The sequence below is a fragment of the Sciurus vulgaris genome, assembly GCF_902686455.1.
Source record: "Sciurus vulgaris genome assembly, chromosome: 12".
Classification (NCBI taxonomy): domain Eukaryota; kingdom Metazoa; phylum Chordata; class Mammalia; order Rodentia; family Sciuridae; genus Sciurus; species Sciurus vulgaris.
This window is the reverse complement of record NC_136473.1, coordinates 55,635,810-55,648,506: the sequence shown is the minus strand read 5'-3', so window position 1 is coordinate 55,648,506 and position 12,697 is coordinate 55,635,810. Positions and strand designations below refer to the sequence as shown.

Genomic DNA, 12,697 nt, shown 5'->3' with positions numbered 1-12,697 from the left:
TATCAACCATTCCTTAAGACCCCTGTGTTCTCCATCACTGGCCTTCCCCAGTGGCTTCCACCCATTGGTCCACACTGCCTCCCATCAGCCTTCACATCTAGTGATGATGGGCAACCCTCACACTGCTGCTCATGTGGGTCATTACCTCCCAGCCTGGGAAAGTCTTCAGTCAACAACTGTCTGCCCTGCCCAATTCCAGAACTGGATGCCTTCCATTAGAGTAACCATTGCTTTATCCAACCTAATCTCAAAATTTAAAGACTTCTGGAAAGAGTATCATGAAGTTAAGACTTTCCCAAGGACATGGTAAGACTGGAGTGGGAAAAATGGAAAAAGACAGGAGAAATGGAGAGTGAAGAAGAGAACCAAGGAAGAGGGGCAGTGGGTGCCAGGTCAACCCTGGAGGGGGAGCAGGCTTCTGAAGACTATAAACCTGGATATGACCATATCTGAGTGTCAAAGGCTGGGAAGTCTGTGATCTGAACTAGTAAAATCTCTGCACAGTTTAGCTGCTGTAAGGCTTGGTCCTCAACATAGCAATGTATAAGAGGTGGGGCTTCGGGGAAGTGATTATATCATGAGGGTTCTGTTGTAATCAATGAATTAATCCACTGGTGAGTTTATAATTGAATGGACTATTGGGAGTGGGGGAAACTATAGAAGGAAGGACCTTGTTGGAAGAAGCGGGTCACTGGGGGCAAGCCCTGGAAGGGTGTACCTTGTCTCCAGCCCTCCCCCTCCCCCATCCGTGGCAGGCTTTGTTCCTGCCATGAGGACAGCAGCTTTCCTGTGCCACATCCTTCCACCATCATGTTCTGCCTTGTCTCAGGCCCAATGCAATGGAGTCAGACCACCATGGACCCTCTGAAACCCTGAGTCAAAATAAATCTCTCCTCCTCTACGTTGTTGTTCCTCAGGTATTTTGTCACAGTGATAAAAAGCTAACACAAACAGCAACTTCCCAAAATGAAGTCCAAGGCCTAAGTCAAGTCGTCAAGGTGTGTACATCAATCTACTTCTGACAAAAATTAAACTGCCACCTTTTTCGTCATCTCAATGTTTTCTTAAGTCCCAACTTATTTAACTACTGAAGAAGCTTAAGTTATTTCACTCATTCATTTATCTAGAAAGAAAGAAAAGATTTAGAGATGACATTTAAAAATACAGTTATCCCAAACGTAGCTGAGTGGCATCTTGTAAGAGAATTCCTACATGTCTTTCTAAGTCTTTGTAACAATGCAAAATTGCATTTCTTGGCTAGAAAGGCATGGCTGAAAATGCTTCCCAGAAATCCCATTGTAGGTTCAAATGTAGAGGTCATGATTTCTCTGAAGGGGAGTAAAAACCAAAACTGCCACAGGGAAATTATGAAGTGCCTTTATGTCATTTTCCTAGACCTCATCTATTCTGGGTCTCCTGGCTCTGCCTCTCTTTTGTGTCTTTTTCTTCAAATGCCTATAGTTTTACACTAAAGACTTGTTAAGTTTTGAAATGGTAAAACCACATGCTCTCTTGGTGCAAGTGGCAAGTTTGTACCTCAGGAGATTTGTCAATCCCCCAAGCATGAGAATCACTGATACACAATTAAAACCCACTATTCCATTCCAGATCATTAAGATGGACTGGGGCAGAGCAAAGGTATAAACAAGGGCATAAACAAGGCTGATTTTGTCTTTCCCAGTCTTCCTCTCTTCTGACCTGTCATGTAAGAACACTGGGTAGATTGTAAGGTTTTGATCTATACAATGAAGACATGGTTGGTCAGATCTCTTAACAATTTGAATGTCTTATTCAATTTATGTAACCAGAAAATTATATAGTAATGTTATGGTTTGAATATGAGATGTCTCTTGAAAGTTCATGTGTGAGACAATGCAGGAATGTTCAGAGGTTAATGATTAAATTACATGACCTAATCAGTGGATTGATCCATTTGATGGACTAGTAATTTGAAAGGACTACTGTACTGGCTGATAACTGCAGGCAGGTGGGGTGTGGCTGGAGGAAGTAGGTCACTGGTGGGCGTGCCTTTGGGGTTTGTTTTGTCCCTGGTGCCTCACTTTCTCTTTCTGCTTCTTGGCTGCCATGAGCTTACAGCTTTCTTACCCCATTCTCTCTCACCATGATATTCTGCCTCACCTCAGGTTCAGAGTTAGCTGACCATGAACCAAACCTCTGAAACTGTGAGCCAAAATAAACTTTCCTCCTCTAAAGTGTTCTTGCCAGGTATTTTGGTTACAATAAGAAAAAGATGAATGTCACATCTAGTCCCTCCTTATCTTTGAGGGACATGTTCCAAGACATCCTGTGGATGCCAGAAACTGCAAATAGTACCAAATGCTATATATACCACAATAAAGTTTAATTTACAAATTGGACACTGTAAGAGATTAGTAATGACAATAAAATAGAACAACTATAACAATATACTGTAATAAAATTTATTTATAACTAAAGAACTTTTTATTTCTAGAATTTTCCACATATTTTTGGACTGAAGTTGATAATGGGTAACTGAAAAAGCAGAAAGTGAAATCCTAGATAAAGGAGGATGACTCTACCTCTAAAACAATTTCATTTTGTCTCCTTTTGTCATTGGTACCTTGGTATTTTAACAAATTGGACCCCTTGCTTTCTTCATTCACAAACTTGATTCAAAACCCCACACTGAGCAGATGGTGGAGATGGCAGACAGTGCCTACCTTGCCCAGGCCTGGAGTGTCCTTCACCTTGTTGACAGCCCTCAGCAGACAGGGTGGGGCTGGGGGAGGGGAGGTCTGCAGAATCCCACTGAAGCTGGTGGCAAAGAGAGGTGTCTCAGCAACCGAAGAAGTAGAAGGTCGATGCTTCTTCTTTTTGGAAGACAGATTTAACTTCTGGGCAGCTCTGCAGGAGAAAATGCAGAAAAGGAACAATTAAGGAAAATTAATTGCACATTCTGATATGCTAGGGCTACTTTTTTTTTTCTTAAAGAGCCCCTTTAATAGTTCCTTCTCTCCCCATCTTCACCATCCTTTGGAATAGGGAGACTTTCGTTCAACATGGTGAACTTAATGAGCTACCCAAGCATTTATACTGCTGGGGGGAAAAAAAGCCATAAAATCGCCTGGTTCTGCAATCACAATTTACAAAGAATTGTTTGTTAACCACCAACACTCAGCTTACATACGAATAAAGCTGGTCGTCTTTGGGTATCAACAGCACCTATTAAGTTAATCATTCCATAACTTCTCTGGTATAAACTCACATGTGAGGGACCTTATGAGCTTATTCAAAAATTCTAACACCTTATAAAATCCAAACTAGTCTGATGAAGAACCACGCAGTGACCAATTGGGGCATGACCTGTATGTGGCTGTGGAAGAAAAACACAATGCAGTAGGGAAGATATAAATCAAACTGGTTTAGAAACATAGCACTGAATCAGAATATCAACTCCAGCCAGGGCGGGAGGTGTGGAGTCTCAGGGCTGCTCCTGTGGATAACAGGCTTTTGTGCAGGGTGGTCTTTAAATATAAAATGTAATGGATGGGCAAGTGCAAGAGTGTGGAGGGGCCAAAGCAGCACAGGGACACAGAGGGTGCAGACAGGGACAAGAGTGAGGGACGGTTGGTTGCCAGCATCATTAATAACAAGGGCAGTTCACATAATGCCTACCATCATGCAAGTGCCCGGTAACACCGAGAATATGATAATCCTATCACAGGAAAGAGGAAACCGAGGCAAAGCAGGGTGTAGGTCACAGGCGCTTCACAGATTCTGCTCTCCCCAGTTCTGGATTAATTCTTGCTGTTTTCTCATCATACTCTTGTTCTAAAAATTCCACTTTCCTTATCAAATGCTATTAAACATTGGAGCTGCTGCTTAAAACAAAAGGACCAACCATGTCTTCATTGTATAGATCAAAACCTTACAATCCACCCAGTGTTCTTACATGACAGGTCAGAAGAGAGGAAGACTGGGAAAGACAAAATCAGCCTTGTTTATGCCCTTGTTTATACCTTTGCTCTGCCCCAGTCCATCTTAATGATCTGGAATAGTGGGTTTTAATTGTGTATCAGTGATTCTCATGCTTGGGGGATTGACAAATCTCCTGAGGTACAAACTTGCCACTTGCACCAAGAGAGCATGTGGTTTTACCATTTCAAAACTTAACAAGTCTTTAGTGTAAAACTGAAAATCTATTTCTAACAAGAATGATATACAGAGGGATGGGATACATAAGGAATAATGAATTTTTAAAAATATAACTTTAGTTGTAGATGGACACAATACCTTTATTTCATTTATTCATTTTTTTTAATGTGGTGCTAAGGATAGAACCCCGTACCACACACACGCTAGGCAAGCTCTCTACCACTGAGCCACAACCCCAGTCCCAGGCATAATGGATTTTGATGGAAAGATACCCCAAAGTCCCAATACTTAGGGAACTTTATCATCTAGTCACTCTATTGTAGGATAATGTGCAAGAAGGGCACTGGAAGGACATTTCCACAATGCTTCTTTTTCCAGTCAGTGAAAAGAAAACACTAGGGATATTTTGTTCATGATTTTATTGCCACTCTTCCTGATGGTTTCCTTCTAAAATTAAAAGTGAAATGGATTCGTTCAGTGACTGGTCTGGGGCTTCTCTTGGCAGATATCATTCCTCTTTGAGATTCTCTCCCTAAATGAGCAGCGACTCCTCCAGAGGTGTGTGTCAGTCAGTGGCAGGAGGCATTACCTTCTGACACCCTGGCCTCTGCCATCCCTGGCTGCTTTCAAGTCAGGCTGCCAACTTCTCCGGGAGTTAGCAAGAAGGGGACCATCAGGCTCTGCTAGTAACTGGAGGCAGTGTTTATCCATTTACATGTAAGATTCTTTTGTACAGTGGAAGTAAGGATGGGGCAGCAGGTGTGATTCCCACTCTCCTATCGGCTGGGGTCCCCAGGTCAAATGCGGCCACACTGAAAGACAGCTTAGAAGACTGATGGCTACCCCCAATCTCTGCCACCTATGCCCATGTATGGGTGGGAAGAGGAGGAAAGCAAACATTCTAACAGTGAAAGCAGGCACAGGGCAACACTCTAAGGTGTGACTCCTACAGAGTCACACTTTCTCAACTAGATCACTCCCAGCAGCACACCAATATGTTGTCATGGGCTAGGGTTGTGGCTCAGTGGTAGAGGACTTGCCTACCATGTGTGAGGCACTGGGTTCAATCCTCAGCACTGCATGTAAATAAATACATGAATAAATAAATAAAAATAAAGGTCCATTAACAACTAATCATATTTAAAAAAAAACATGTTGTCATATTTCTTATTTTAAAAATCAAACACAAACCCTTCTTTTGATTCTTCTTCCCCAGCTAGCTATTCCATACCCATCTTGAGGAAAACTCAAAACAAAATTCTATGTGTATTCACTTTCTCCAATTCCTCACCTTCCATTCTTTATAAGTTTATTTTGATCAGCTGTCTATGACACTCCTCCTCTCCAAAATAGCTTTGGTCTAGGTTACCAATGACCGTAAAATTGGAAAATGTCCTGGTTCTCAGCCCCTATCGTGACCTGTCAGAGCACTGAGTGTGGCTTTCCTCTTTCTCCTCTATGCTTTCTTCTCCGGGCTTCCAGGACACTGGTCATTTCTGTCCCGTTTCCTTTGCTGGTCCCTTCTCTTCTGCTCAATTTCTTCATAAGGACAAGCAGGGCTCAGTCCTTGGCCCTCTTCATTTCTGTACACAATCCCTTGGTGTTTACTTTCAGAATCACAATTTAAATCACATCCTTATGTGGATGACTTCTCAGTTTTACTTCCAGTTTAGACCCCTCTCTGGTCTGAGCTGGAAAAGAGTTCTCTCTGGAACTCCTTATTTACGTATACAAATACCTCTTCAACAATTCCACTTGGATATCTAATAAGCATCTACAAACTTACCATCTCTAAAATGGAAGTCCTAATTTTTTTCTGCACTGTTGCTAAGCACTTACCCTTCCCTATTTCAGAAAAAGCCAATTCCTTCCTTCCTTTCAGGGACCTAAATATCTTTTTTTAAAAAAAAATTAATGCACTATAATTATACATAATTGTGGAATTCATATTGACATATTCATAAATGCATATAACATAAATTTGCTCCATTTCAAAACCTTCCCTTCACTCCTCCTTTCCCAACCCCCTTCCACGGCTCTATCGTCTTCCTTCTATTAATTCATTCTTAATGGATACATTATAGTTCTATATAAAAGTGGAATTCATTGTGATATCTTCATACATGCACATAGCAAAGTATGGTCCCTTTCATTCTGTAGTTCCATCCTTAACCTTCTGAGTCTAGCTTATTCCCCTTAGCATGATGTTCTTTAGTTCCATCCATTTACCAGCAAATGATATAATTTCATTCTTCCTTATGGCTGAGTAAAACTCCATTGTGTATACATACTACATTTACCCACTCATGTACTGAGGGACCCCCTAGGCTGGTTCCATGTACTGCTATAAACATTAGTATGTGGTTTTCACTATAGTATGCTGATTTTAGTTCTTTTGGATAAATACCAAATTGGTATAGCTGGGCCACATGGTGGGTCCATTCCTTGTTTTTTTGAGGAATATTCATACTGATTTCCAAAGTGGGTATATTAATCTGCAATCCTACCAACAAAGCATGGGAATAACTCCCCCCACATCGTTACCAGCATTTATTGTAATCCGTGTTCTTAATTGCATTCTGACTGGAGTGAAATGAAATCTCAGTGTAGTTTTGATTTGCATGTCCTTGACTCTAAGGATAGTCAACATTTTTTCATATATTTGTTGTATATTTGCATTTCTTCTTTAGATAAATGTCCATTTAGTTCATTTGCCCATTTATCGATTGGGTTTTTTTTTTTTTTTTTTTGGTGTTAAATTATTTGAGTTCTTCCTATATTCTGGATATTAATTTTGTCAGAAGTAGAGCTGGCAAATATTTTCTCCCATTTTGTATGATCTCTCTTCATACTCTTGGTTCTTTCACTGTGTAGGAGCTTTGAAATTTGATACCATCTCACTTATTGATTCTTGGTTTTATTTCTCTAGTTGTAGGATTCTTATTAAAGAAGTCAGTGTCTGTGCTTATAGTTTAGAGTGTTGACTCTGTTTTCTTCTAGTAGTTGTAGTGTTTCTGGTTTATCTTTGATCTACTTTGAGTTGGTTTTTGTGCAGGGTAAGAGACAGGGACATAGTTTCATTTTTATACATGGATATCCAATTTTCCTAGCACCATTTGTTTAAAAAGTTGTCTTTTTACCAGTGTATATTTTTTGCATCTTTGTCAAGGATCAAATGACTGTATCTATATGGATTTGTCTGTGTCTTCTACTGTTCCATTGGTCTTCATGTTTGTTTTGATGCCAAAACCATGCTGTTTTTGTTACTATAGCTCTGTAGTATCGTTTGAGGTCATATGTCATGATATCTCTAGCATCATTCTTACTGATCAGGAGTGCTTTGGCTGTTCTGGGTCTTTAATATTCCATGAGTTTTTAGGACTTTTTTTTTCTAGTTCTGTGAAGAATGTTGCTAGTATTTTTTATTAATTTCTTATTTATTTTAATTAGTTGTACATGACAGTAGAATGCATTTATACATTTTGATAGATCATACCTAAATGTCACTAGTATTTTGATGGAGATCACAGTGAATCTGTACATTGCTTTTGGTAATATGGCCACTTTAAAAATATTAATTTTGCCTATTCAAGAACCTGGGAGATCTTTCTCTCTTCCAGGTTCTTTTCCCATTTCTTCAGTGCTCTATAATTTTCACTGCAGAGGTCTTCCACCTTCTTGGTTAGACTTATTCCCAATTATTTTTTTACTCCTCTTTTTCTCATACCACACATCTAACCCATCCAGAAATTCTGTTAGCTCTAACTACAAAACAGGTTGTGATCCAAACCCCTCTCATTGCCACCTTCTTGATCTGAGCTGCTAACCTCTCTTGCTGGATTTGCTATAAGTTTCCTAAGTTGCTCCCTTCTTCTGTGTCCCCTACCACCCATCTATTCCCACAGAGTAGTAAAAGTCATTCTTTTAAAACTTGTCTGCTGAAGAAGACCCAGAGACAAAGCCAAATAAGACAGTTATCTTATACTAGACAAAAGTGCCATAAACATACATCAAAGAAAAGATAGCCTCTTCAACAAATGGTGCTGGGAAAACTAAAAATCTATATGTAGCAAAATGAAACTAGACCCCTATCTCTCACCCTGCACAACACTCAACTTAAAGTGGCTCAAGGGCCTAGGCATTAAACCAGATACCTCGTGCCTACTAGAAGAAAAAGTAGGCCCAAATCTCCATCACGTCAGTTTGGGAACTGACTGCCTCAACAAGACTCCTAAAGCATAAGAAGAAAAATTGAGAATCAATAAATAGAATTGTATCAAACTAAAAAGCTTCTTCACAGCACAGGAAACAATCAAGAACATGAATAGAGAGTCTATAGAGGGGGAGAAAATCTTTGCAATCTGCAACTCAGAGCATTAATCTCCAGGATATATAAAGAACTCAAAAAACTTAACACCAAAAAATAAATAAGTAACCCAATAAATAAATGTGTAAAGGAACTGAACAGATACTTCACAGAAGAAATATGATCAGTCAACAAATATATGAAAAAATGTTCAACATCTCTAGCAATTAGAGGAATGCAAACTAAAACTACATTGAGATTTCATCTCACCCCAATCAGAATGGCAATTATCAAGATTACAAATAACAATAAATGTTGGCAAAGATGTTAGGGAAAAGATACACTCATACATTGTTGGTGGGACTGCAAATTGGTGTGACCACTCTGGAAAACAATATGTAGATTCCTCAGAAAACTTGGAATTGACCCACCATTTGACCCATTTATCCCACTCCTCAGCATATATCCCAAAGGACTTAAAATCAGCATACTATAGTGACATGGCCACATCAATGCTTATAGCAGCTCAATTTAGCTAAGCTAGGAGCCCTTCAACAGATTAATGGATAAAGAAAATGTGATACATACACAATGGAATATTACTCAGTCATAAATAATGAAATTATGGCATTTTCTAGTAAATGGATGGAACTGGAAACTATCATGCTAAGTGAAATAAGCCAATCCCCCAAAACCAAAGGCCAAATGTTCTGTCTGATATGCAGATGCTGACTCACAGGGAAGAGGGAGAAGTGGAGGCTCATCAGATTTGACAGGGAGGAGTGAGGGAAGGGAGGAGGAATGGAAAGGGAAAAGACAGTAGAATGAATCAGACATAACTTTCCTATGTTCATATATAGGAAATACATGACCAGTGCAACTCCATATCATGTATAACCACAAAAATGGGAAGTTATACGCCATGTATATTTGACATGTCACAATACATTATATTGTCATGTATTTCTAACTAAAAAGAACAAATAAAAAATTAAAAATAAAACAAAAAAACTTGTCTGTTCAAAGGCCTCCTATTGGCTCCCCAGTTCACTGAGAGTAAAAGCCAAAGTACTTACAATGGCCTTTCGTGAGCTGTACTCCCTTCCCCACATCTCTCAGAACACCTTTTCTACTACTCTTTGATTAGAAGGAAAAAATCAAAATTAGCAAGCCAACCATACCAGCCTCCGAATACTCCCAATACATTCCCACCTCAGGGCCTTTCACAAGCTCTTGCCTCAACCTGGAATACTTTGCCCAATAGATATAGGCATATGGCTCACTTCTCTCACCTCCTTTAAATATTTTCTCAATGAACCTACCCTGCCAATCACGGTAGATAGTATTTTCCAAATACTATCCAAATACACCAATACATTCTCCATAGGCTTTTCATACAACATGATAGTGATGCTCCCTCATTAAGAAAATAGGGTCTGTGTTCCCTCTCCTTGAATCTAAATGGAACTTTGAAAACTGCCTTGACCAGCAGCATATGCTGGAGTGCTGCTGTACGGCTTCCAATGCTCGGTTATGAAGAGCGATACAATTTCTATGTAACAGTGGCACTCCCTTCTCTGTCTCTTACCCTTAGGACACTTGGAACCTAGCTTCCAGGTTATGAGGAGACCCAGGTCACATGGAGAAGGTCATGAGCAAAGGAACTGAGGACCCAGACAATAGCCTGTGTCAACTGTCAGTAAATGAACCATTAGGAGATTCCAGATGCCACTGTTCAAGCCAAACATCATGCAGCAGAGATAAATTACACCTATTATGTCTTGTCTGAATTTCGGACTCCCAGAAACCATGGGAGAGAATAAATAAGCATTGTTACTTTAAGCCACCATAATAAATGAACCGTTTGCTCCCCAACTCCTAATTTCCCTTACTCCAGTCATCCCCAACCACGACACTTATTTTTTTTACCATAGGAGATTATTGACTGAGTTACCACGTCTTTGTTTATTATTTGCTTCCACTCTAAAAGTAAATTCCAACAGGGCAAGAAGGCTCACAAATATTTGTCAAATGAATGAATGAAGACTACAGGTACTGGTGGGTATTTAGAGTGGAGAATAGAAAACTGGAAAAAGAGGGAAGAAAAGAGTCTTTTTAAAAGCTGTCTTTATAAAGAAATGAATAAATGACACATGGGAGGAAATATTTTTCAAGCAAGGATGCCAAATATTTTCATAGGCTAGTTTTGGAGTCTCAGAAAAACCAATAAGGAAGATAACATTACCCCCATTTTAAAAAGAAATAAGGCTTAATGAGGTTAAATCCAGAGACTGTTCAGTATCTGACCTGGGTTTGAACAGACAGTTTCTTCGGACATTAAGTAGGTAAAATTAGGCAAGTTACATAAATTTGATTATATTTATAAAGGACTTAGCACAGTGACTGGTAATAGCATGCAATAATGCTATCATTATCATCATTGTTATTCTTTATGGTCATTACATCTATTATTATTATTATTACCATTAGTTTCTGCATAGTAAGATACGACAAACACAATACCTACCTTTTATAGTCACTTTTCAGAAAAATAAATAAGACAGTGCTATAACAAGTTTATTACAAGGACTGGGGTTGTAGCTCAGTAGTGAAGCACTTGCTTAGCATGCATGAGACCTGGATTCAATCCCCAGTGCCACACAACAATAAAAAATAAAAAGTTAAAAGAGAATTCAGTATACTAATAAATGGTACCTTGATGCAATATAATAATAATTAGTGGTGCTAAGATTCAATATAGGTATTTGTACACTAAACCAAATCATATTGTCTTTAGAGATTAGATTTATATTACAAAATCTACCATAGGTAAAACATAAAGACACCACGGTTTTATAATTATACAAGACATTTTTCTAAAAATTTGAGTAACTCATTAGTGACAGCTCGGTTTCATGAAACAGAGCATTTTGCCACTAGAGGTGTCCAAGTAATGGGTAAAAAAAACCACCTACAGGGACTATCAGAGAGAGGAATGCATGCAGTGGCAAAACTGGATAAGTTCTAAAATTTCTTCCAGGGTGGAGATTTTGAATGTGATGATTCCTAGGACCTCTAAGCCATTTAGGGAAGCCTAAGTTGGGCTCAATGCAGAAAAATGGGAATGGAGGGAATTATTTTGAGAATACACTTAAAAATTATTATCTTCTCAAAGTGTGCATATAAAATAAATACTCTAGGAGAATTTCAAAAATTTAAAATGAGTAAAATCATGTTTCAGAGTCATAGATTTCATAATAGCATGTTTAAATTTTTGACATCCATATCACCAGTTGTTTGATCTCTATTTTACATATTCCAATTTCTTGGAGGTCAGCTGCTTCAGTTCTTTTAATATAGCACTTCAATGACATGCAGATAGGAGAAGGTTAAAGTTTAGAAATTGCTCATGTGTAATTATATTATTCAGGGACATAAAGGGAGAGTCAGTCATGAAAGGAACGAAAAAATAGACATTTTGGCTAGAAGTGTATTTTGTGTAATTCAACTGCCTTATTACAAGTTCTTTTCTTCATAGGAGGAAAAACAGACGAGTGAGTTATTTTATAAGATTTCAAATAGCAGGAAAAAAAATGACCTAAAAGCTATTATAAGCAATATTTACTTGTCTTATTCTTACCAGAGATGGTGTCTCATACTTCCTGGAGCTACTCATCCCAGCTAAATATCCATTAGCTTCATTTATTTCTCTGTGCCTTATTTCAAGAAAAAAGATAGTCTCTCTATCAGGGTGAAATTAATATATACTGAACACCCATAAAGAAAGTGGCGCCATATTAAGTATTCTCACGCTGTGAGGAAAAGAGTCGTGGTGTGTACTTGGAAGGACTTTGAACCTAGTGAGTGTAGCTCTTCCCTCTGGGTTCTAGTCCTTTCTCCCCATGTCCTTTCTCATCTCACACAAATGAATCACACAACTCTCCTACCACCTCAATATGGTGATAACTGAATTCAGGAATCAGGTAAGAATTGCCATGACCTTCCCACATGGATGGTCAGTTGTTCTCATTGACCAGGTATACCCAGATCTCAAGAAAAATATTAATACTTTAAATTTAATTGAATTTAATTGGTTTAAATAGAGAAAAAACCTCACATCTCAGTTGTGTAGATTAGAGAAGAAAATTAGAGGAAACTTAAGAGAATCTTACTTTTTTTTTTTTGCATTTGCCAAACTATGACCGCGGATTTTCAGAATTGTGAGGTGTTTAAATGGGAAATCCCTCTTCTGTA

General features: G+C 38.7%; 1 protein-coding gene across 2 annotated transcripts in view; it reads right to left on the bottom strand.

The window, feature by feature from the left end:
* The window catches only part of KIF26B (kinesin family member 26B), a 490,037-nt gene that overhangs the window by 149,117 nt on the left and 328,223 nt on the right, over nt 1-12,697 (bottom strand). For both annotated transcript variants that reach the window (XM_079106603.1, XM_079106604.1), the window contains one exon: nt 2,703-2,886. In XM_079106603.1, the coding sequence (XP_078962729.1) occupies nt 2,703-2,886 (184 nt within the window). The remainder of the gene's footprint in view (nt 1-2,702; nt 2,887-12,697) is intronic.